This window comes from Teleopsis dalmanni, chromosome 1 (genome assembly GCF_002237135.1).
Source record: "Teleopsis dalmanni isolate 2A chromosome 1, ASM223713v2, whole genome shotgun sequence".
Classification (NCBI taxonomy): domain Eukaryota; kingdom Metazoa; phylum Arthropoda; class Insecta; order Diptera; family Diopsidae; genus Teleopsis; species Teleopsis dalmanni.
Window position 1 is genome coordinate 65,915,868 of NC_051846.1, and position 26,417 is coordinate 65,942,284.

Here is a 26,417-nt window from a genome sequence, read left to right on the forward strand (position 1 = left end):
AACAATAAAACTAAAGCTTAAAACACTACAAATGTGACATGGCTAAAAAAATGTTTTTAAGATGTTTATAGCATAAAAAAAATACGCAACTTAGAAAGTAAGTATAACAAAAATTAAATATATAATTTTTTTTTAAATTATGTACTGGAAATGTACGTCCATTAATTTTAACAATATATTAAATAACAAATTTAAAGTTTTTAAATCTAGAGCTGACATAGCAATCGATAAAGATATTTTAAAAATTAAATTAAACATTTTTTATTATATAAAATAAATTGAAATATAAATATCAATATTAATAAACAAAAAATTAGATAACAAATGAATTATGATATTATATTATATGATATTATATTATATATTATTATTATATATATTATTATACATATTATTAAATATTATAAATGTATTTGAGATAATATAAGTTAACGTAACAAAAATATTTCAAAAATTAAATTAAAGGTTTTATATAAATTTAAATTGTTTTAAATGTATATTTCAACTTAACAAAAAAAATTTTAACTTAAATGAATAACAAATTAATGAGTGTAAAAGTATATTCGAGATAATGGAAATTAACATAACAATAGATAAACGATCAATAAGGTAAGACAATGTATATAAGCTTCTTTGAATCTATGAAGCACTTATCAATCGAAAAATTATATTATTATTTGCTCAAAAAATATTTTAAATGTTACTTTTATTATTATATTTTACAAAAAAAAGATAAATCAAAATATTTCAGTAAAAAATTTGTGCAATTTATTTAATTTAAAATACCACAATTATATTTCTTTGAAAATCTTTAAAATATTTGGATTAATAATTGAAATTCAAATAGTAAATAAGATTCAATTTCATAAATTTTTTAAATTTATCCAATATGATTTCTAAAATAAAATATAATTATTTAAAAAAAAATTAATGTTTTGTTAATAATATATGTAATTTGTGCTCTTCAATTCATACCTATTCGATCTTGTTCATTTCTTTGGCTCTTTATGATTTCTAACAAAAATTAAAAAAGTACAGTAGACTCTGTCTATAACACAGTTAAAAATGTTCTGTGTTATATCAATTCGTATAATACGTATCTCCTAAATCAGGGTTCCTCAACCACTAGTTGGCACCGATTCTTAAAACATTTTCGCCATTAACGATATTATTTAAAAAAAAGATATTGGTATTGGCCTTTGTTCAAAACGATTTACTTGTTATAAATATTATTAATTTTTTTTTTTTGAAAAAATTTTAAAACAGAAGAATAAATCAGTTAATTGAAACACAAATTACGGTTCTGTAATAATATTTTCAAAAAAAAAAACATAATATATTTCATTATTTTCAAGAGCACCCCTAAGATGAGTATCGAATGTTGCTTAAAAACATTATTTCGAAATAATCATTTGTGTTGTTAATAAGTGACTTATCAGCTTATTTCATAATTTATTTAGATATATTTAAATTTATATTTATATTTCCTTTTTTATTATTTTTATGGTCAATACCGTGTTATAGATGCCTTTTTTAACGTCTTATATGAACACGATCACAATTTTTCTGTCATATTATACGAATCTGTTGTATAAGTAGGGACTACTGTATAACAATTTAAAAATATAATAATAATTTAAAAATTTTAACTTGAAGTAAACTATATAGAATATCTGAAAGATAAAGCAAAAGTCAAAGAGCACATATATATACATGGCATATTAATTAATATCACAAAAACTTAAAGATTCTTTTAAGGCTGTCAATACAAAAGTTTTATACAATTTACACTAATAAAATAGTTTAGATTTAGTCGAACAAATACATTTTTTATATAACATAAACAAAACACAAATTGGATTTGACAAAAGGAAATAGTTTAAAATGTTTAAAAATTAATAATTCGAACAAATATTGAATAAAGGCAAAGTATAGATTTTTTCCAAAAATTAATAAATACATTGTTTATACAATATTAATTGTTTATACAAAATTAATTGTTTATACAATATAAATTATTTATACAATATAAATTGTTTATACAATATTAATTGTTTATACAATATTAATTGTTTATACAATATTAATTGTTTATACAATATTAATTGTTTATACAATATTAATTGTTTATACAACATTAACTGTTTATACAATATTAATTGTTCATACAACATTAATTGTTTTATACAATATTAATTGTTTATACAACAGTAATTCTTCATACAATATTAGTTGTGTATGCAATATTAATATTAATATTCGAAATTATAAATGATCGAGATTATTAATACACATAAGAAATTAAATATATATATATAATATAAAAAATTAAATATATATGTAATATAAGAAATAAATATATTAATATAAGAAATTTAAATATACATTATATAAGAATATAAAAATATATAATACGAAATTAATTATATTTATATAATAAAAGAAATAAATTATATGGTAATATAAATTTATATATAAATATAAAAAATAATTATATATATATAAGAAATTAAAATATATATGTAATATAGAAATTAAATAATAATGTAATATAAGATTAAAATATATATAAATATAAAAATTTAATATATATATAATATAAGAATTATAATATTAATATAATAAATATATATATAATATATATATTAAATAGTTCTTATTTAGATAGAGCGAATATTTTTAGTTTGTGTTTGATCTTTATCATTTGTATGATGTATATTAATTTTCTGTTATAAAAGAAAACAATTTATTATAAAATATAACAAAAAATATCAATAACAACATAGTCAAAAAAATACTTAAATATTATATATCAATTCCAGAGGCAAATTAATTACAAATATTAATATAAAAAAAAAATATTATCTAATTTCTATTTATATATGCAAAAAAAAATCATTAAACAAAAATAATTTCATGTACAGTAATTTTATAAAGTAGTAGACCTATAACTTTTTTCAGTGTATTTTAGAACTTAATGATTATTAGCAATAATATTTCGAACTTCTCAAAGCATAAACAATTCTATATCTCCTATTATAAATTATATATATAAATTCAATTTTTGTTTATTTTGTTTATTAGTATACTTTTTAATTGAAATTTTTTCTTCTTCTTTTGAAAGTTAAATTCATAATTCATTTTTCTTCATAAATATTTATATATCATTTTGTTTACTATTTCAATATTAAATATTAATACAATTATTCACAACATCAATATTTTTGTATTTTTAGTACATTAGTTACACATAATTCAAAAGATTTAATTTTCTTTCATTAAATATATTAAATTAATTTGGTCAGATTTTATTATTTGTGTGCATTTAAAAATATTTATAGTTTTATTAATTTTTTGTTCTGAAATTCAAATTATACAATTAACACATTTAATTAGTTTAATTCTATTGTTATATTTCGTTGTTCTCTAAAAATATTTAGCTAGAGAATACAATACAATCAGACTTCAAAGCATTTTTAAACTAACAAAATTTTAAGTAGCAGATTTCCAACCTCAGTTACACCAAAGTTTAAACCATACATACGACTAACCTAAATTATAGTTCTTGAACCGGTCCAATCAATGGACGTTTCGCACAGTAATGCTCATTTCGTTTCATACATAGTAGAGCAACGTATTAACTAAAAAAGAAATCCTTTACAAGTTGTGCAAAATACATTAACTTCAAGCGATATTTTATTTATTCATATTTCTCAGATCCTTTTTTCTGTTCGAAAGTGATGAGCTTTCGCACATCAGTTTTTCGAAATTAATTCTTTGCTTTACGCGGACGATGTAACAATCAGCTTCCGACTGTAGCAATTTTATTTTTATTTTCAGCCTCAGCATTAGCCACACCCGCAGTTTGTAGATCAATCTCACTTAAGAGCACCCAGTTTTCACTATCACCGTGGACATGTAAACGTATTTCTTTAATTGCGCCAATCTTTGTATCTAAGGCACCCTCCGCAACGCCAATTGCATCAAATGCTCCCACAATCAAGTAACCATCATTTGTGGAATTGTACGTGCTCCAAACGGATGCGTTTTCACTTAAAGTATCGGCGGGTAATACTTCAATTGTTGTGTTGTAGAAACGATCTGAAGGATGTTCCGAATTACCGCTGCGAAAGTAATAACGACGAATTTGTGTTGGTTTTTCAAATATAAATTGCACGATGTCACCCGGTTGAGGTAATAAACCCCAAAAGTACGTTTCGCCACGATACGCACGTTTAAGTAAATAATTTTTATATGGAGCAATGTTAGACTTAACTGTAGCTGGTGGATTGTGTGGATGTGCAAAGAATGTGGGAACTTTCCATCCAAACTGTTTATCTTTAAGTTTTTGGACTTTACCCTTTAGTGATGAACTTGTGCCAATATGCTGAAATAATGATGGTCGATAGTGTAACCAATATTTTGCTCTTTCCTGATTGCAATGCTTCTGATCTTTATCGGTACGACATACTTTTGATTCTATAAAACTACCAAGCAACCAATCGACCGGTTTGTCGTTATAAAACATTTGGAAAAATGTTATAAGATATGGCAACTCAGCTGATTTAAACATTTTCCCAATAAAACCTAATTGGCAAAAGTCTAAAATAAACCAAGGTGGATGATCCGGTTTAGTTAGAGCACTTTTTGTGATGGCAAACTTTTTCATCGCTGTTATGAAATTGTGCTTAGCCAAAATATCATCTTCCAGCTGAACATAAAATGTGCCTAATAATTATAGTCATTAAATAATTTGTATAACTTAACTAGAATATAAGTAGAGGATGATCAATAACTAGAATATAAGTAGAGGATGATCAATACCAATACCATATAATTGAGTTTAAAGTTAAAGCGGCTATTTTTTCAGAATCCTTACAAAAATTGTCATTTGTCTTCAATATTGTTTGGAAAAATATCATGGAAGAATATAGAGTCGGTCAGTGTGATGAAGCTCGTACAAGTCCCATATATGGGACTAAAAGAAATAATGCTATTTGTATAGGGAATTGTTAAAAAACTATCGCCAGCCTATCATAATAGAGCCGTTGTACAGAAAATCGTTAGAATTTATTATATATATAATGAATTTACGCGGACTACGTTTCCTATATAATGTGAAATTTATGATCGATATAATCCATCTAAGTTAGTGATGATAAGTATCCAATCCGTTAAAAACATGAACCTAATAGTAAAAGTATAAATGCACGGAACTAAAGTAGGAATAAAAGTTGTTAACATTTAATTATGTGCCTTTCTCAAGAATTTGGAGTTTGCATTTTAAAGCATATAAGTTGATCCAAAAACTTGAACCAAATAACCAATATTGCAGAAAAATTCTGCAAATCGGCCTTTAAAGTAACTTGAAATGAATTTATTATTTGATAGAAAAATAGATTTTAGTAATTAAAGTCCTTTTAATGATCTGATTCAATAGATCGGCATTGATATCCACATCAATGATATGATCGACATAATATATATAAAAAAAATTGGCATCCACGAAAATTAAAACTTTGGTACGGTTTATGGTCTAGAAGTCTAATTGGGTCTTATTTTTCTAAAAATCAAAATCACATGACATAATCAATTAGGAAAAATGGTCGAAATATATAGATCATATTCGATCACCCCCTATAATAAATATTATTTATTGCATACCTTTAGATTGTGCATAGGCCATTAAGTACGCAAAATCCAAATTTTGTTTACTCCTCCATTTAACCCGTTCTAAAGAATCATTCAGTGTTATACGCAATCTGTTAAAGTCAGGATAATACGAAGAAGCTGGTGCAATAACATCAATTAGTCCACTATCGACGTAAGCTTCGAAAGTAGTAACTATTTGTTTAGCAATAAACTGAACCGTACTCTGATCCATTTCCCCAATGAAAACTATGATAAGCGTTTCATTTTGCTCTTCTTCATTCATATTTTCTATTAAATTTTGTAATGTGCCAAGTAAGTAGGATTGCTTCTCTCGTTTAACCGTTGGTATACCCAAAACAATACTAACATCAGCGCGACCCTTACTATATAAATATGCAGGTCGTAAAGATGCGGAATCATCTAGTAAATGGGGCAGAAAATGATAAGCAGTAGGCAGACGCACAGCTGTAGTTGTGGAGTAACGTTGTGCAGAATGAGCATGTGATGCATTTTTCAAAGCTTGGCGAGCTTCAGGACTCAAAGATTCTAATAAGCTAGCAGCAGGACCACCAGCTGCAGCAGATGCCAACGTAAGTGAAGAAGTCGACGTAGGTACATACAGTGGTGGCGTTGTAGGCATTTGACTTATTACTGAGCCATTTTGCAGTGCGCTCAGATACTGCGAGAGTATTGCAACATCTTCCTGGCGAGCACGATACATTGATTCGAGATATTGTATACGCATATGACTTTCTGCTAAGCGTTGCGTCAATGATTGCTCGGTGGATAACTCTGGACCCATCATCATAACAATCAAAATACATGGTGTTAAGACCAACAGTGTTGTCAAAAGTAAGCAACTACGCTGACGTAGTTTCAACATTTTGGTACTGTGTAGCTTTATCGAAGTTATGTATTCGAAAATAATTTATATGCTCTTTAAAAAACTATAGTCATCTTCTAATATACTTTGATCAATCTTATATAGATTAGTTGTAAAATTAATTTTTTATCAAAAGGCTTAAATGTCGTTGGTTTAAGTATTTTTATTTCAAATAATTATATTTTTTTATAAATATAGAATAGATTTCGTTCGAGAATTAGTAGTTTTACAATATGTATGCAGATAGTTTGTTAAAATAATCGTTTCGCAGGTCTGAAAGTAGAAAAATTATTTAATAGTTTAATATGTATTAAATGTTATCTATTTAAAACCTTGTTATAGGTTGTTATATTATATTATATATACAATATTACTTGTAACTCAAAGAATGTAATTCTTAACAGAAACAGAATCTATCAAGAGATATTCAGTAACCCAACAATTTGTCTATATATGCACTTCAGAGCTGGCTCATCTCCTAATTTGCGGGTTCAAATAATAATACTAAAGGAAAAATTTTATAAATTTGAACAGATAATTGATTTATTAAGTTATGATAAAATCAAGAAAGAAATTCTCGGTTTTCTCCTATTCTATTTATACGGCAGATATTCCAAGTATAAAACTTAACTTATTATTCTTGTACTTCAATAAAAAAGGAATGCTCATCTATAAGCAAATAATCATCTTTGTTGTATGATTCTGTTGCCTTTAGTACTGCAGCTAACGCTACGATTTAGAAATTTTGAAAATTTAAAAACATCACCCTAACGAATATATGAAAAATTCCATGGTATATCAGAAACTATGATATTCATAGATGTTTTGCCGATATCCGCAGTATCATACTTCAAAAAAAAAAAACACCCCAATAACTCTTTAACATCGGTTAAACTGTGAGATGAAAATTACCAAGTTCTTGCAAAGCAGATTGCTAGTAGGTGCTAGCTATTACTAAACTCATTAATCCACATTTCACAATTTATTGATAATTGAATGAATGGAATCAATTGGTTATCTTATAGTTTAATCTATCATTAGAAGAATATTCAACTAAATCTGACTATAATTCCGGTGGGTCAATTAACAAGAGGCACATCCAACATTCAATATTAGAAGACATTGAATATAAAACAAGTGGGTTTGGATATGACTTCGCTATAGATATGTTGCGGTATCCGAAATAAATGTAGTCTGTTCAAAACATTACTTCATTAAAAATTCATAAATTTTTTACATTTTAAAACTTTCTCTTATGACATGATTCAATCAGTGAGATCCCATAAACATATCAACTAATGTTGATATATACGACTGGCCTCAAATTAGTTTAACATTTTGTAGCTATAATTACCTAGTTTTTATAAAAACAAGTAATTGTATATTGCTTTGGCTCATACTATATAAATGAGTTTCATAAATATTATATCCCTGAATCCGACTGTTTGAGCGGAAACTTCTTCAGGATTGCACTAACTATAAGCGCAAGCCTGACGGCAAGCACTTCTCCATCTCTGTCCTTTACGACAATGCCAAGATCACCAGCATTGACAAGTACCTTTTGACACTCTCTCTCTCGTAGGTACCTCACCCGGCACCATACCCGGCACCCGGCTCTCTATTTCTATTGCCCTCCCTGAAGATCTTGTTCTAGCCTAATACCTGTCCCACTACCTCGATGAGTGGGACCGTAACCTCCACTCCATTTCCCTATATAACCGCGGCTTTCGTGATCCCATTCACAAAGTTTACCGCTAACTTCGCCACCCGCTCATCTGCTCTAACCCCACCCCTCTTCTCTATAACCCAATTTTTCTAATGTACGCCCTTGCTTTCTGACTGAGATAAATCTAGTTCGCTAGGTACTAAGTCTATTTGTTCTCCTCTCTCCCCTGATTACTGGAATGAAGTTTTCACAATGATGTGCAAATCTCATCCATTCATTCCTAAGAGGTGGTTTAGTGGGTTCAAGTCTCACACGGTGGCTTTCGATACTTGCACCTACTGTCAAAAAAAAAATTATATCTCATATTTTATTTGGATGTAATTTTCTGCAGCACCGAGACATGTTGTAATTGATATTGGTCAGATCCCCTTTAAAGTGTTAAAAATATATTTTCTAACTTTTCGTTTATTTTTTAACCTGTTAACTATTTTTATCGTGTACCGCTTTATGTCACTACATGTAGAAACAGAGAATAGCATATTTTACATACATATGTATATTGAAGATTTTTCGTTATCTGCTACCTATGCTTTTGAGTAGACCTACATTCATCCTACTCAGCAATATCTGGTTAAACTAAAGAGTTAACTCTTGACAAAATAGTCATTTAATTATTGGTATTAAGATTTATCTACAGAAGTTCAGGAGAAAATGCCAACATCAAAATACGATAATTAAAAGATTAGGGTTTTAAAAGAAACTTTCAAAGAGAACTATGAAAGATACTAGACTCCTTTTGAAACAAAAAATAATAGTGGCCTCTTAGAATATTTCAACTGCTTTTATAATGAATTCAAGATGAGATCAGAAATGATCAAACAATTAACATATATGTTTGGATCCGTTCAATCAAAAAATTTACAATCGATAAGTAAATATGAGCTACTGATGTCCGTTCTCAGATTCACTTACTGTATGACAAGATGTCTACAGATGAGGTGCTAAAAGGAGTAAATATTGATCTTCACAAACTGAGCTCACTTCACAAGAACTGTTAGCAGACCTTTTTTAAACTTGAACTTATAAAAACTATACACTATACACGTTTCACGATACAACAGTCAAGGTTCACACATTTGGCTTTATTATCAAATTGACCAAGTTTACAGCTAATTGTTAAAAAACATTTTAGAGGTGAAGCGTAGCCCATCATTTTACTTTCTCCTTCAATAAAGCTCAGCAAAAATTTCATTAAAATCAGTTGAATTATGTTCTAGGGCATTTAGAACAAATAAATGAAAATACTAACTTGCATTTTTATAAAAAGATAAATAAATATATAAAAACATTTAGAATGGAGTATTTCTGCTAACATAGCAAGTCTCTTAAACTCAAAGCTGAACTTGGTGATTAAAACTGTAAATAAACAATTTTTTTTTCTTGAATTTCTCGTAGTGAAGCAATTACTTCTGCTCTTGAAGACTGAATATACATCTACAATTCAGAATAAAAGCAAGTCAGAACAAAATAAATTAGTAGAAGGCGATAAATGTAAAAAATATACGACGAAAAATGGATTAGAACGCATAATATCAAGTTTATAACCTCAGTAGATACATAAAAAAAAAGATTTCAATTAAAAATAGTCAGAAGGGTCACATGACTGTTAGATTACGATTTATACAACAAATTAAGAAGGAAGTGCCATGTTTCAAACAAATCAAGAAGTAGATTTTAATAAAAAAAAATTAATATATAGAAAAATGGTATTATATTATTATTTTGTATATAATTTAAATAAATCTTCTCAAATATTGTATCAGACCGCAATAATCTTCAGCGATGACGATAGCCATAATCAGTAACTCAATTCATACTTCCTGGAACTGTGGATATCATTCTGGTTGTTCTTTGGAGCTGTAAACTGTGCGGGGTAAAAATCTGAAGGAAATAGTGAGTGAATCACAGTAAGGGTGAGTTATATAGTGTACTCAGAGATATATATAAAAATATGTTGCTTATATGATTTTAATTGGGGTAGGACATAATGCTGAAGATAAGTGGTTACTCACGAAAGAAAATGAAATAAAATCATATTATTTTATTTAAATTATTTAAAAATAGAAGAGAAAATTACAATCAATAGTTATTTTTTATACAATTGTTAAAAAATTTTAAATAAATTTATTAAAATGGAACAATTCTACGACAAATACACAGATTTTTATGACCAAGAAAATCCTTACAATATGCCAAATGGAGTGATTTTAGAAATACAACGATACTACATATATCATTATATTGATGACTGCACAGTTTAAACAATAGATCTCTAATATCTATTATCTAATACGTGGACACCAATTGTTGCTTCCTCTTCTACATTATTGGGATACGCATATTTGCTATCAATGTCTCTATTAAACTAATCGCAAACACATTACTTTCGTATGCTTGTTAGGGACAGTTTGTAGATTATTGTGATCCTACGTAAAACGTTGGTTTTTAGTTGTTGAAGACATAAAAAACTCCATATTTTTTTAAAACATATATTATTTTTTGTAGGGAAATACAATCAATTGCTATGTAAGACATTTATATTAGCGTGTAATACAAATGACATCTTAATGTTACCAATCAGCAAAGCCCTCTCTCTCTCTACTGTTTTTTTCCACTGCAACGAAGATATAGTGAATTGTAGAGAACAAGGACAGTGACACAACAATTAAATAAATTTAATTTAAGACTTTATCTATATTTTTACTATATATGTAATTTATTGTTGCTCAATGGTGTTTCTTAACTCTCTTCAGGAATACGATTTTACAACAATAATTTTAAATCGGTGTGTTCTTAAAATCGCGAAGAATAGATAACCAACCATTGTTTAGTATACAGCCACATATTAGACAGTTACTTATCACGCATAAGTACTACAATCTATCTTCAATATGTGCCCCTAGTGCAACTCTACCACTCATGACGTCACCCAAGTCGTTCCGAACTAACTTGATCGCTATGGATCATATATTATATATCATATATTATATATCATATATTATATATCATATATTATATATCATATATTATATATCATATATTATATTTCCGATTGATATAGCAATACTGATTCTCAAAATTCAATATCCCTATCCTCCACCCACACCACATTTTTGTACTGCACCGTTTGTCTATAGCTTTTACTGATTTATAATTTGTCCTTTTTAGGTCACATTATTCATTTATCTGAAGCCGTTGTTCATGAATGTGATACAGTCTTATATATACCCCAAGTACAATTATACTATACATGATATTGAGTCACTTTATATTCATGGTTACAAATAATTGATTTGGCATGCATACCGTAGTACCAGATTTCACTCAAGTGGATTGTTACAAGTAAAAATACACGTATCACCTTTTATTACAGATATGCCATTCCACGAGAATATTCTAACCTCAATTTCAAAGAAAGAATATATTGAGTTAGTAAGATACCTTCATTTGAACCAGTTATCACTCATAAACATGACACTCTTATATGGGCATTGAGAGTACCACATGTGAGAACCAACTTACTACCAGTTATACTGCAAAACAATATTAGGTGGTCCCTAATAGTGTTTAGTTGCCTTTTACAACAGTTGTGCCTTACTGTGAGAACATTATCATCTCTATTTCGAAAAGTAGAACTATTTAAATAGACAGATACTTTCGCTTGAACTAGTTATCACTCATAAACATGACACTCTTCTATGTGTATCCTAAAAACAACAAGTGTGAACCTACTTACTATCAATTACACACCAAATCAGTAAAGAGTCGTGCCTAATGAATTTTAGTCACCTTTTACAACAGTTATGCCTTACCGTAAGAACAGTCTAATTTCAATTTCGAAAGGTGAACCTATTAAGGTAAGATTCCTTCACTTGAACCAGTTATCACTCATAAACATGACACTGTTATATGTGCATCCCAAGCGCAACAAGTGAGAACCAACTTACTACCAGTTATACTCAAAAATAGTATTGGATGGTTCTTACTAATGGTTTTTAGTCGCCCTTTATTATTGATATGCGTGTACTCTCAGGTTGCTGTTGTTTTTGTAGCCCGCGGAGATCTATAAAACACGTAATATGTAAGGAATTAGAAACGCCTCTACATGTTTAGGATATTGTGATATTAAATGAAATTGTTTAGGAGTAAGATTAGACTGAGGATGGTTTGGGATGTTTTTTCATGTCAATTATTCAGGCAACTACAATAACAAGGTTTCAAAAGCGACCGGATCTACTTCTGGAAACCACACATCGAGTTGTTCGACTAAGTGCCGTTCAATACTCCTTAAAGGGACTACGTAATCGGCTCTACAACAACAACAATTACTATTACTACTACAAAAACAATAAATATTGCTTCTAGTACTGCAACAGGAACTACTACAACAACAAGGGTTCCAAGAACGGCCGGGTCTACGTCCCGGAGCCACTCGTCAAAGACGACCAAGTGCCGTTCTACCACCCCCAAAGGGACTTCACAAGCAGGTCCCGGCGGGTTACAACAACAACTACAACAACAACAACAACCCGTATATTATCATTTCAAAAAAAGAAGAAAATTATCTCGTATTTGCAGTGTTTCGGGATCCATAAAAATAAAATTTCATATAATTTAATATCAAATTGATGTGACATGAAACTCGTCTTTTGTGATCCACATAATGGAAAATGGTTGTGACGAGCATTCCCTTAAGTATGAGACTTAAGGGCATTTACACTCTAAGACCAAACCTTAATTCAAGTTTTTCTTTTCTATCAAAATGACGCAGCCAAGTTATATATTTTTAAGTTATTCAGTTATTCGTCGTCAAACTATCTCACGGAGGAATTGCATGGTGGCTGCGCTTAATTGAGCTGCCTAGTACATATTCACCCGTACATGCCGTAGAGCTCTGGTATTTACATTATATAAATACGCACAAGTGCACACATAAACGCTTTCAATTAAATGCTTTCATCGCCGCTTTTCTTTATGTTCGAGTACACAAGGGCGAAGGTCACATCGTTTAGGTTTACGTTTACGTTTTATAGGTAATTATTTAATTTTTCTTTATTTGCATTTCTCAAATACTTAAATAATTTATTTCGCATTATGGGACCGGGCCCTACTCTATTGAGGTTGGGGCAGAGGTTGATTCGCCTCAACCGATGTCAGTTAGTGAACGCCTTGTCAACTATTCTTCGCTTTAGCTGTCCTCAAAGCAAATGTTGCGAATCGCATAGTTTAAGTGACGCAAAAAGGAACGCAAAAAAAAGACAAACTTAATTGAAATGCTCTGCTCCCCCAAATGGGAAACGTAAGTTTTTATTGACAAGGAAAGCAAAGGAAAAATTGACTCACCGCTTTGCGTCATGCCATGCCCATGGCATGGGTACATCCTTGAAATTCCACTGCCAATACGAAGTGCAACTACCCAACCGCCATAATAATTTCACTTCATCGCATAAAAATTTGATTATCTAAGCAAAAATCAAATTACGGCGTTAACTTTTTAACAATGTAACACATTTGTTTAACCGATTTATATCTATGAGTAGATGTATGTATGTATGTATGTGCGTGTGTGTATGTGTGAAAATGTATTAACTATCGAATTACACTTAACGCCATTGGTTTTTGGCTTGTTGTTATTGTTGTCTGATTCGTTGTTATTGTTTTGATAATCGTTTACCTTTAATCTTTAATACGCTGGCTATTTCGTTATTGCCACAAAAATTAACGAAAAACTAATTACGAAACTATTTATAACTTGTAGCACACAATATTTTTTTCACTTACAATGTAATCACATATGTAATTTATTTAATTATATTCTATTCAACTTAAATAGGAACTATTTTTATTGTATTGAACGAGCAGCACTCCACCAAAAATTTTTCTTTTTTAACAATTTTTCTTTTATTTCAGTGTAGACAAATTTCGAAATCTTTGTTTACACTTTCTCGTATTAAAATATTTTATATATATATTAAATCACGGAACATTAAAAATTATTCGATAATTCTTGCACTTGTTCAATTATTATTTTTACTACTACTAAAATAGGGATAAATATACGCATTAACAAAACTGTGGGTAGTGGTTGTTGTCGGTTGGGCTTTATTTCTTCTTCTGCTAAATCAAGACACATATTCGCAAAAACAAACAACACAACAAATTAACAGTGTTGGAAAACGTGAATCTGTACCAACAAAACATACTTCTTTCGTTAAAATACATTTCATGGGTTTTAACGAAGCACACTAATTTGAGAGCGTATTCCAAATCAATTGGCCTTACAAAAAATTTGTTCAAATCCATTATTGGTTACTAAAAACAGTTTAACATTAATTTTAATGAAAAACATCGCATTAATGAACTGAAAACAACTCTAAAACCATTTGTTAATTTCTATACGTACGCTCCCTTGAAATTTAGTTTAAAAATTATTTTTAAATTATTTTAAAAATGAAGTCCGTTATTGCTTACTAGAAATAGTTTGATTTTAATTTTTATGAAAAACATAGCATTAATGATTAATAATAATGATTAATGATTAACAACTAACAGCAAAAACAACTAAAATTATTTTAGTTGTTTTTAATATTTACTTATTAATTAATAAAGAGGTTTCTTCGAACAGTAGTGAAACACAACAACAAAAATTTATTTTTTATATTATTTTAATAAATTTAAAATTTATTTATTGATTGTTTATGTATTCATTGTTTGAGGCTTTTAGTGAACTTAAAAAAAAAATATTTCTACATATATATATTGCTGTATATAGTTTTATATATAAAATATATTGTAATTTAAATTCTTCATTAATTTTTATAATATCCCGCTATGATGAAGAATTCACAAAATTTTAAACTGAAGTTTTTGCAATTTTTATGTAGACTGTAGCTGTTTATAATAGAAAGTCATCAACTATTTTAATTTGAAAAAAGTTCACAAAGACAGAAATTATATTAAAAATAATCAGTGCTAATTTTCAAGATTTCTCAGTGGTTTGTGTCCGAAACGGTAAGTGTCAGATCTAATTGGATTTTACCGAATATAATTGACTCTATTACATCATTCTTCTATTGTTTAATTGTGAAAACGCAACAATTATATGCAGCATAGAGTACGATTTAAAAGAACAATTAAAGAATTTATACATCTTGTTTTTTTTTGCGTTATTTTGCTTTAAGCACTGTCAATTGAAATTTCGTAACCATTTTTTAATCAAATATAATAGAATTCTATTTTAAATTAAAACAACGGATATTATAATTTTCAAAATTTCTTTCACAATTTTATTCAAAATTATGTGTCTTATGTTTTATTTTCGAATTTTCTGATCACAAAAATTAAAAAAGTAAACGTAAAAGAAGAAGAACTAATTTTTCTTTTAATGTGGAACGGCTCAATTGATTTCTTATAGGTTACTAATTCAGCTTTGAGCATGTACTGTCAGATTTAATTCAATGCACAGTATTTCAATGGATATGTGAACGTTATATATATATTTTATTTGAATGATTTGATCACAAAATATTACGAAGGCTTATAGTACTGAATTAACAGAAAGAACAATGTATAATATATATATATACAGTTACATCAGAATTGCACAGAGTTGACACAGCTTATTTAAAATAACAAATATTGAATATAAAAGTAAGAGTATATAGTGTATTATATGTAACATAATACATAGTATAATCTTAGTATATTATTTTTGTTTGTTTTGTCTTTTAACTATTATCATTAATAACATAATACATCTTAAGCTTGTTTTGGCTATTAATTTCCTTTTTTGTATATTTTAATAATATACTACTCAATACATTACTTAAATTCATATAAATGCAACCCTGTTTATTTCAACAATTTACCTGCAAACTCTGCCACGACTTTTACAATTATGATAAAGTGACGCTCGCGACATTGTATAGAATAAGCTAATTTTAAGCAACGAATATTTGAAATATTTTTAAAAAAAAGTAACAGTAACATTTAAATATTGTTTTTAAGTGCAAATATTTATAAGGAAGTGAGATTAGTTCGTTTTATTTGTGAAAGAAAAATCAGCATTTTTTTTTAGAAAGTTAAGAAAATAGTACACCAACACCAAAACAACCCGAATTTGTATGTGTCGCTGAGGGGTACATGTTTTTGAGTGGAGACTTGATTGCACATTAATTTGTATGTCTCTACACAATTGGAACAAAAACAATAACAAATAATAGAAACATACCAAATATCTACAGTTAAAAAATTGTTAATAACTAAAAACAAAAAGATATCAAAGAAAATTCATTGTGCAATTGAAAATAAAAAAAAACAAGTTTGAAGAGAAATTATTGTTTTTATTATAACAAAACATTGTGCCCAATAATTTGCAAATAATTGTGACGACCAATAATAAAAGAGAATAGTTCAATGTTGGTGTACCTATCTCGTTTACACATATGTACAGAACGATTTTCCATCGAATGCTTGTAAAGAAAAAAAAATTTGTTGCTGTTTACTTATCAATAATCTATTATAATTCCAATTAAATTATATTTTTTACAAAATTATATTTAAAATCAAAAATAAATTGTGAGACAAATTCTTTATTCAAATAAGTTTCAAAATAATGAACGTTGCTTTAAACTCCGTCGTTGCATCTGCTCCGTCTTCAACGCGAACAGTCACAACAACAACAAAAACAACAAAACCAGGAGATTTGCAAAATCAAAATGGTAAAGAATATTATTGCAAAATAAGAAACATAAAAAACATAAAAAACATGAAAAAATAATGCTTAGCTTTTACAAAAATTTCCATCAGATTTGAAATATACACCGTTATGAAGTGAAGTGAAAAAAAAACAACAAACATGTTCTATAATTTTTTACAGTAGGCGGTCGGGTTCACTTATTTCTGTATAAATTTGTATGTATGTAAAAATGTATGTATACTTTTTTTAAAGGATAGAGTTTCTGAGTTTTGCCAAACTGAATTTATTTTATATAAATGGCGACTTACTTTTATTTTATTTTTTTTCTTAAATATATTTATGTGTTATTGTTTATATTAACTAAAAGTTAATATATCTATATTTGTTTATATGTATATCTAAGTGAGCAAATAGAATAATTTTTAGCTCGAACGATACAGTTTCATTATGGAAATTTTTCTCCACTTATGGCTTAGACTCGTTTTTACTAATAATAATAATAAAAATAAAGTCATAAAAAATACTTTAATATTTGGCTTAAAATTTGCCTGGGTACTTAAAATATAATAACTTCCATTTATGAAAGAAAAATAAACTCTTAACATAAATAGGTCTATTAGAAACCTATTTATGCCATTCTATTATGTGTACCTAACTTATGACTATAATATGATAATGTCAACTAATGTTATTCCTATTCGAAACTGATCTGATTTAACTAACCTTGCTAATAAACATATTCAGAATAAATGGTTAAATACTTATTAGCTTCTCATCTCGATTGAGATGGAGCTCCCATATGCAAGAATTGGCATAACGGAAGTGGTTGCGCTTTGTGAAGCATGTGAAGGTGGAGTGAACTTACAGACCTTCGAAAAGGTGAACTCTAGTAAGTCAGTCGCCAAGGCCGACTTCAAGTCATCTTCATCATAGGATGAGAGAAAGTTCTTAATCAGGACAAGGTTGACTCTGTCTTCTTTTTCAATTGGGTAGCACTTAAAAATTCTGTTGTGAATTGGTCTTCAGTAGTACTATGATCTCAGTATGTTTTCTCAAATTGCTCATTGCCAAGTATGCCATCAAATTCGACGTGTGAATATCATTTTAATTTAGATTTCAGAATCGAGATTATATTTTGTGAATGAGCTATTATCTTATTAAGATTATTATTTTAAAACAGACAATCGTTTAAACATAAACTCTTAAGCGAACACTTATCATCAACCATGATAAGTTGATAAGTCTTCTCTCTCGTTGAGGAGAGAAGTTTGAACAAAAATGGTTAAGTTCCCAGATAATGACAGTAAAGTGAAACAGAAAGTAGACAAAATATTTAGTTTTAGACACCTAATAAGTATATCCGTAATTATTAAGTTATAATTGTTTTTAAAAAATTGTTAAAAACCAGTTTTGGTGTCATAAAGTCCAAAACTTAATTTAAATCATTATTTAACTCGAATTTCTTGAGATTTATTTAATGCTTTAGCCTAAATTGATTAATATTTTTCAACTTCTCATCTTAGTATATTACAGTTAATACTTAACCCTAGTCAGACGGGTTAGGTACAGTTGTAACTTTTGACTCTCCAATTGCAATAACTTTTTTTACCTATACCGCAACAGCTTGAACTTTAGAAGTTCTTTACATTTTTGCTGTAGATGATATTTTGAAAAATTTTAGAAAAATATCGAGATACTTTTCTAAGATATGAAGCTGAATTGATTTCACTGTAGTAAAGACGTCTTAGGTATTATTGGACCTTCATGTATTTTGAACATAATAATGAAAAAAAAAACATTGCTTTAAGATAAGTTATTATTAGAAAAATTAGAAAGCTTTATATAAGAAGTAGAAATTCGCTGTTGTATTGAAAATAAAGTGTTCATCACGAACAGTTTTCACGCAAACCACACAAGACTTTTTAGTGTTCCTCTAAACTCTGACTCTAAAAGTGTTCCTCTAACTCTAAAAAGCTTCAATCGACATACCATATGTGAATCCGACCGATGAATATAAAAAATGAATGAAACATTTCTATGTTGACTCGAAAAAATAATATAAACTCTCTAACCTCTTTATTTTTTCTCAAGTAGTTAGACATGAAAGAAGAATTTGACTGAATAAACAAGAATATAAACCTTTGTATTTTTTTTTTCTTAAGAGTTTTAAAACGTGTGTCCTCGGATATGGAGCATACTGAATATAATGTCAAGATCTAGTTTAAAAAAAACAGACAATATAAAAATAAAACAACAATAGGACAAAAATATATCAACAGTAACAGCTAACAACACCAAAAATAAACAGAACACAAAGCAAATTCAGACATAAAGCATAAAATAATAGCACTAAAATGGCAAATAAATCAAGAATATGTACCCTTAAAATTTAGAATATCTTAGATAGACCTTTCCTATATGTTAGTTGTTTATTAAATCTAATCATTAAACTTGCGAAATGAAAAAGAATTTTACCTTAAGATAGCAATAACCTATCTATAATGTTCTTAAGCTATATAATGTTTCTTAAATATAAAACGAAAAAACTAATTTAATCATATCTATTCTATTTAATAATTTCAGCAATTTCATCTAATAATGGTCTCGCTCTCTTGGCAGCAATTACGCTTAAGAATGCTTTAAATATCAATAGTAACAATTCTACTAATAGTAAGGCAGTTTTACTTAGGCAAGAACAGCACGTTTCAAGTGGTTTTGCGAATAAACAGACAAGTATATATTCTTTTAGTGCTACCGGAATAACGTGTGAGAATATTGAAAATATATCCTCCTCCAGCGATGGGTTGCTGGCAACTAAAGCGTCAATTTTTCACGTCTCTAGTTCAAGTGAAGCCACTTCAAGTAACATCACGAACAACAAGTATGATACGAACAGAGAAGTAAGTCCAATAGTAGTTGATGCTGCAGTTATATCAACAACTCCACCAGCGACTCCGTCGTCAGTAACAACAACAAACTTCAATTCATCATTAACAACGAATTCAAATTCAACAACTGTTACTCCGATAACAAAGTCTAATTTAAAAACGCCAACCACAAATAACACCAATGGCAACACCAACAACAACAACAACAGCAACAACAAACATTTCAAAATTCCGTCCGATATACTTGACGATTTATCCAGTCGTTTTATTATAAACGTCCCTGATATGGAACTAAATGATTTAATAAGAATTTGCTTTCAAATCGAATTGGCTCACTGGTTCTATTTGGATTTCTTTTGCACATCGGATGATAACAGAAAGTTGCAATCTTGTGGTATAAAGACATTTGCTATGCAATTGTTTCAGGTATATTTTTATTTTAAAATAATGTATTTATAGAATTAATGTTATGTATGATAAGAAGAGACAATCTCAATTTTTTATAGTTTTTTTTGTTGCTTATAAAAATATAATAACATTCGTTTAATTACTTTTTTAAGTAAGTGTCACACTTAATATTATTCCAAACAATCCTAATGTGGAGAAACAGACTTCTGGGTTTGGTGAAACTATATAATCAAGCACTCATTTTCAATACCTTTTTCCATGTTAGGATTAGAAATAGGCAATCAAATATTAACTGGTATATTTCGTAACCTAAATATCTATAGTCAACACTGTACACTTAGATATAATTAATTAATTTACATTCTTATTTAAACCCTTTTGAAGATAAAGATATTCTTTAGTTTAATTATGTTGAGCCTACTTGAGTCAGTGCACCTGAGCACTTTTACTCTCTATTAACTGCGAGGTTTCTTCAAAACCTGTCTTTGTGCCTTGACTAGATTATTGCTTATCACTTAATCAAACTAAGCAATAATTGACCTCAGATCTGCATACCTCCCCGAGGAGCCTGTAACTATTCTGAGATTTGATAACGCGGTGTTGGTAAGCCTATCAGTTTTCGTAAATAATTTCAGGGCTCTATCCTTTATGTATTTTTTAATCCGATCAATCTTGAGGTCACTGAGGATGTCATTACCTTAGTAATGAGTAGATCATCAATGCTATTTAAACACTATTTTTTTTTATGAAGAGATAGTGGCATAGAAAATTAAATCCTATATTTATACTAATATATAAAATCTGAAAAAGCTGAAATAAAATTTATATTTTCTTTTTTTTTGTATAAGAATTTTTTTTACTTTCTAATCTCTTCTTTGATTTATTGTATTCTTTGATATATAGCGCTGTACTTATACTCTCTTTACGTCTAGCACTTATCCCACCAGTTTAAAATTCGGCGATGACGTATAATACTGGCAAGATAGTAGAGGGCTTGTGAATAGGTAGATTTCTATTGTGAAAGAAAAATATATTATTGTAGAGTTGACTCTAGTTTCAAGCATATATGTATTTACTTGTCGGACCAAATGCGTTGTATACAGATAACTCACAAAAATAACTACAAAATAACTCTCTGAATTATAGGAATATTTTCATCAATTGCAGAACAGATAAGCTAGCCAGAAAGGATGCTTCAGGACCTTACTCAGAACACTTAAGTAATCTGGGTATATCATTAACATCATGCAAGTTGATACTGATTTCTTTCTGTGCTGAAATTTTTAATAAATGTGACAAGACTCAACGATATGCAAGCATCTGTATGCAATCTCACCACTTTCCATTAAAAAAAATCTAATATTCTCATTGAGATGTTGCGTAGAGATATTAGTTTTATAGTAGGTTTATTTCCACAGGAAACCATGCTAGAAGATTGAATCTCCTTTACAATCACACCTGTCACAGCTGTGGGGAATACGATGAGAGTGCCATTTACTTGTTTTTGCCCAACTCATACAAGAATTAGTTGATAACTAAAGTTATGCTCGTCTAATCATAATTACAGGACATACACTGTATAGATAAGTGGATGTTCCGCTTTTACATTAAGACTGAAAAGTTTTCGGAAATTCTCATTTAAAATTCGCGCGCTGTATATTTTTCGATATTTTAAGTTTATGTAGTTTGGCAGCACTGTCCTTAATTACTATGCCAAAAATGAGCTCGATCTGTCAGACAGTTCGTTTACGGCAGCTGTTGAAACCAGTTCACCTCAGTAGTGCGTTGCGAAATGTCTTCGACGGTCGTACGACCGTCCTGGAAGGCTTTGTACCACTCATAAACTTGAGTTTTCGATAAAACTGATTCCCCATAAGCCTTTTGTAGCATTCGCAACGATTCTGCACACGAAATTTCGTTCGAAACACAAAATTTGATGCAAACTCTTTGTTCAATATTTTTTTCCATTGTTTTTTTCGCAACGCCCTACTGAGGTGAACTGGTTTCAACAGCTGCCGTAAACGAACTGTCTGACAGATCGCGCTCATTTTTGGCATAGTAATTAAGGACAGTGCTGCCAAACTACATAAACTTAAAATATCGGAAAATATACAGCGCGCGAATTTTAAATGAGAATTTCCGAAAACTTTTCGGTCTTAATGTAGATTAAGTTAAGTAGGAGTTAAAGCGCACTTGAGCACATATAATGACCCATGATGCCACGGGTGTGACATTGTTCGTTTATCAGACTTTAGAGACCACACTTAAGATAAGAGTTCGTTGCATTTAGTGCATGAAGTGTATTTTTTCTGTGAAGTAAAAGGAACAAATAACCTGATAAGTCTATAACTTAAAACTTATTATTGGTCGTTGGAGGGTTGACCACTAATCTTATTTCGTGCTTTTCTAATATGTGATGCCTTTTTACCACAGATATCGTTATATTCAATAAGTTTTGCTTTAGTTGAAGCAACTGTCTATGTTTCGCTATTATTCTTCAATATCCAGATATCAACAAATGTATGCATTTAAACTGCTTCGCGTCAGAAAATTAAAGAATATTAATATATTTCCAAATATTTATTTCAATTTTAATAAGTAGCCGTCTATTTGAAATTACTCATTAATATTAAAGTGTGTTATTTTTAAAGAAGTAACAACAAATTTGTTTCTATGAGCCTCATAAGATTACTGCTTCAGTATATATTATTTTTAATTATGTTGAGTCAGTGCACTTTTACTTTTTATTAACTGCGAGATTTCTTCAAACCCCCTCTCTACACCTTGATTGGATCTCTGATCTGCATACCTCCCCGAGAAGCCTATAACCATTCTAAGACTCGATAACGCGGTGTTGGTAAGTCTGTCAGTTTTCGTTAATAATTTCAGGGCTCTATCCCTTTTTATTTTTTGATTGGATCAATCTTGAGGTCTCTTAGGATGTCATTCGTCCTAATGTGAATTATATTTCATTTAAAAAAAAAAATTTTTGTTTTGTTAACCCTAATTAACATTATTTCTTGATTAATTCAAAAAAAGAATTTCTACTTTATATAATATTTTGTACAATTTATTTATTCTGAATTATTTCTTTTCAGCATATTCCATTTCTAAATACACATTTATCGTCGATCGATAAAGTTTTAGAAGATTGGAAAAACTATAAATTATCAGTGCCTACATATGGCGCCATACTGATATCAGAGGATCTCAATTACTGCCTATTAGTGCAGTCTTATTTTGCAAAAAGTTCATGGGGTTTTCCGAAAGGAAAGGTCAATGAGAACGAAGATCCAGTGCATTGCGCCACAAGAGAGGTAAATAAATATATCTAACATTGCTTATATGTTTATATATATTTATATTGATTATTTTATTACTTTTATTTTATAGGTGTATGAAGAAACGGGTTACGATATAACTAACATAATTGTACCAAGTGATTTTATTGATGCTGTTATAAATTTTCAATATACACGCTTATATATTGTACAAAATGTACCCCTAAAAACAAAGTTCTCACCACGAACACGCAATGAGATTAAATGCTGTGATTGGTTCCCAATCGACGCATTGCCTAACAATAAAAATGATGCCATATCAAAAGCCAAATTGGGTAAAAACTCAAATGCATTTTTTATGATAATACCATTTGTGAAACGTTTAAAGAAGTGGGTTAATGAAAAGCGAGCACTCAGTACAGAAACGAATTGTCAACTCTTAAATACTTTTTCAACAACAAATTCCATTCCACAACAGACTGGAAAAATATCACCAAAATCCACTTCACCGGTGAATATTTTACATACCAAAACAACAGCAAATAATGCTAGCATTAATAATCAAAGGCTTCAAAATTCAAGTAATAATTCAAGTAATAAAAAGAATAAACTGCAGCAACAAAATAATATTATTGATGATAAAAATGCACTAAGGAATTGTGATATAGTGGCAATGTGTAATACAGCTTCTAAGGTTACACTATCAACTTCAGTTCCCACAACTTCGTCAACAAGACAGTCAGGAAGACAACGCCATAAATCAATGGGTGATTTAGATGGTGTAAGAGTAACTAATTTAAGCAATTATAATCAGAATCCATCTAATAGTGCAAAGTTAAGAGCTAATCCAAACAGTGATTTAAATTCTCACGCTAATGGTAGCAATCAGAAACGTAATATGGGGAAGAATGGTAATACTTTTAATGGCAGTTTTAATGTGTCTCACGGCAATGGATCAAGTAAACGTCAATTGTTTCACAGTCAAAGTCAGACTGGAAATGGTAATATTGCACACCAAAACGAAAAGGTACACTTCTTTTAGTTTAATTAATGTTATCATTTAAAAAATAATAAATTAATTCGTTATAATTACAGATTGTCAGTTCGTTTGATTTAATACGTAAGGAAAAGCAGCAACAACAGTTAAAAAATTCAGCACAAAATGAAAATACTGCAAAAGCACAAAGACAAACTGCGGAAAAAGTAAACAAAACGAACGTATCTGGGGGAAATGGGCGTGTACGTGCAAAATCACAAGGGGACAAAATGAATTTAACCCCACAACAATATAGAGAGCCTAAAAATAATGCTAACAACAATGATATAGTTAGCAATAATACCAGCTACAATATCAATCCATATCAAAAATCGCGCATGCAAAGACAAAACTCAATGTCTGCAACTAATTCAAGTGGAATCAACAATAATATTAACACAAATACTACTACTATACATAATAAAATCCATACTGCAACAATTATTGGTAGCAATTCTCATAATATAAATAATATGAATAATAGTGACCCAAATGTTAAGACCAATGGTCTGAATACAAATAAAAACAATAATAATAATAATAATGACTCGATTATTAAAGCCAATAGTCATATAACTCCACCAACAATACCTGGCACTGATTTAGTTGCCTTAGCTTCTTCAGTTTCCAATAGTACAATGACAGCTTCTCAACCAAAACAACAACAAAAAACTGAAGTGAATATTCAAAATAATTTCGAAGCTGTAACAAAGCCTTTAAAAACAAATGTACAAAAGCCACGTCCATCATCTGTTTCATTGCAATATGACAAAATGCCAACATCAGATGGTATGCACCAACTGCAACGCATGGCTTCAGGCACTGGCTTACGTATATTGAAACGTGCCAACTCTTATCAACCTTCACAGTTGCAACGGCAACATTCACCATTTAATCCAAGCTTAAACTCTTGGACCAACTTCTCATTTACCAAAAATTTTATATCAAACGTTTTTTGTTAAAAAGTAAAAATATTCTTTGTATTTTTGAAACTTTTTAAATGCGAGAGTGAAGTGATTTCTTATATTTTCATGGTTAATATAAATATTTTTTTGACCAATTTCCTATATTTTTGTCATTCTTCTTTTCCATTTGACTGTTATAAATTTTTTTTATTATAAAAATGCTACTGATATTGTGTAAAAATTAATTGATGTTGTTTAGGCAGTACTCGCGACTTTTAAAGTGCAAATTGTACTGACATGCTTCGAAATTATTGTACAAAAACAAAGAATTAAACTTCAATATAATGTCTGAATAAATAAATGTAATAATATAAATCTTAATAATAAAGTTATATAAAATTAACTTTATGACTTCATGGAACATTTAAGTTTTTGAGAAGCTAAAAATGTTTTAAAATTTTGTAAATATATATATTTATATATATAGATATATATATATATTTGTATATGTATAAGTGTACTTAAGCACAGTAATATTTAAGTTTTAATTTCAAAACTAACTGCGCTGGAAAAGCATAAATTATTGTAAACAGAATTTACGTATTTTAATGATTTGTGATATTAAACTAACAAATATGAAAATATTGTCGAACAAATGCTTAAACCTTGACAATTTAAAGTGAATTGCTTTCAAAGCCTTTTTTTATATATATATAAAATAAAATTAAAACTATTGTTGCTTTAGTAAATGTCTATATGACAAACTGTAATAATTTCCTTTATCCTTAGCATTTTTATAAGCAAAACTTAAGTTGTTAATCAGTTAAAAAAATTGTTTTATATATTTTAAAATGTTCTCATTTTTTTTTCTTATTATAATAATATTTTTATTTTGCAATTCTATGTCTTTGCTTGACTTTGTATGAAGACTAGCAATTTC

At 28.9% G+C, this 26,417-nt stretch overlaps 2 protein-coding genes across 2 annotated transcripts; one reads left to right on the forward strand and one right to left on the reverse strand.

Annotated features, from left to right (window-relative positions):
• Positions 1–3,662: 3,662 nt before the first annotated feature.
• LOC119676006 (alpha-1,3-mannosyl-glycoprotein 4-beta-N-acetylglucosaminyltransferase B-like) lies at positions 3,663–14,054 on the reverse strand. Its single transcript, XM_038087229.1, has 3 exons — positions 13,605–14,054; positions 5,665–6,808; positions 3,663–4,728 (listed from the first exon to the last, which is right to left on the reverse strand). Exons 2-3 carry the CDS (start codon positions 6,533–6,535, stop codon positions 3,803–3,805), a joined length of 1,797 nt encoding a protein of 598 aa, XP_037943157.1. The 5' UTR covers positions 6,536–6,808; positions 13,605–14,054; the 3' UTR covers positions 3,663–3,802.
• A 2,517-nt stretch (positions 14,055–16,571) lies between these two features.
• LOC119670388 (anaphase-promoting complex subunit 1) lies at positions 16,572–25,574 on the forward strand. The gene is made up of 5 exons (XM_038080638.1): positions 16,572–16,981; positions 19,543–20,273; positions 23,354–23,572; positions 23,649–24,563; positions 24,632–25,574. The coding sequence occupies exons 1-5, from the start codon at positions 16,876–16,878 to the stop codon at positions 25,532–25,534; spliced, it is 2,874 nt and encodes a 957-aa protein (XP_037936566.1). The 5' UTR covers positions 16,572–16,875; the 3' UTR covers positions 25,535–25,574.
• The last annotated feature ends 843 nt before the right edge of the window (positions 25,575–26,417 follow it).

Coding starts and splice junctions, on each gene's coding strand:
- LOC119676006 (XM_038087229.1), bottom strand. CDS start 6,535: ATGTTGAAACTACGTCAGCGTAGTTGCTTACTTTTGACAACACTGTTG. Junction 4,729..5,664: donor GGCCTATGCACAATCTAAAG/GTATGCAATAAA, acceptor TATAATTATTAG/GCACATTTTATGTTCAGCTG.
- LOC119670388 (XM_038080638.1), top strand. CDS start 16,876: ATGAACGTTGCTTTAAACTCCGTCGTTGCATCTGCTCCGTCTTCAACG. Junction 16,982..19,542: donor AGATTTGCAAAATCAAAATG/GTAAAGAATATT, acceptor TAATAATTTCAG/CAATTTCATCTAATAATGGT. Junction 23,573..23,648: donor TGCATTGCGCCACAAGAGAG/GTAAATAAATAT, acceptor TTTATTTTATAG/GTGTATGAAGAAACGGGTTA.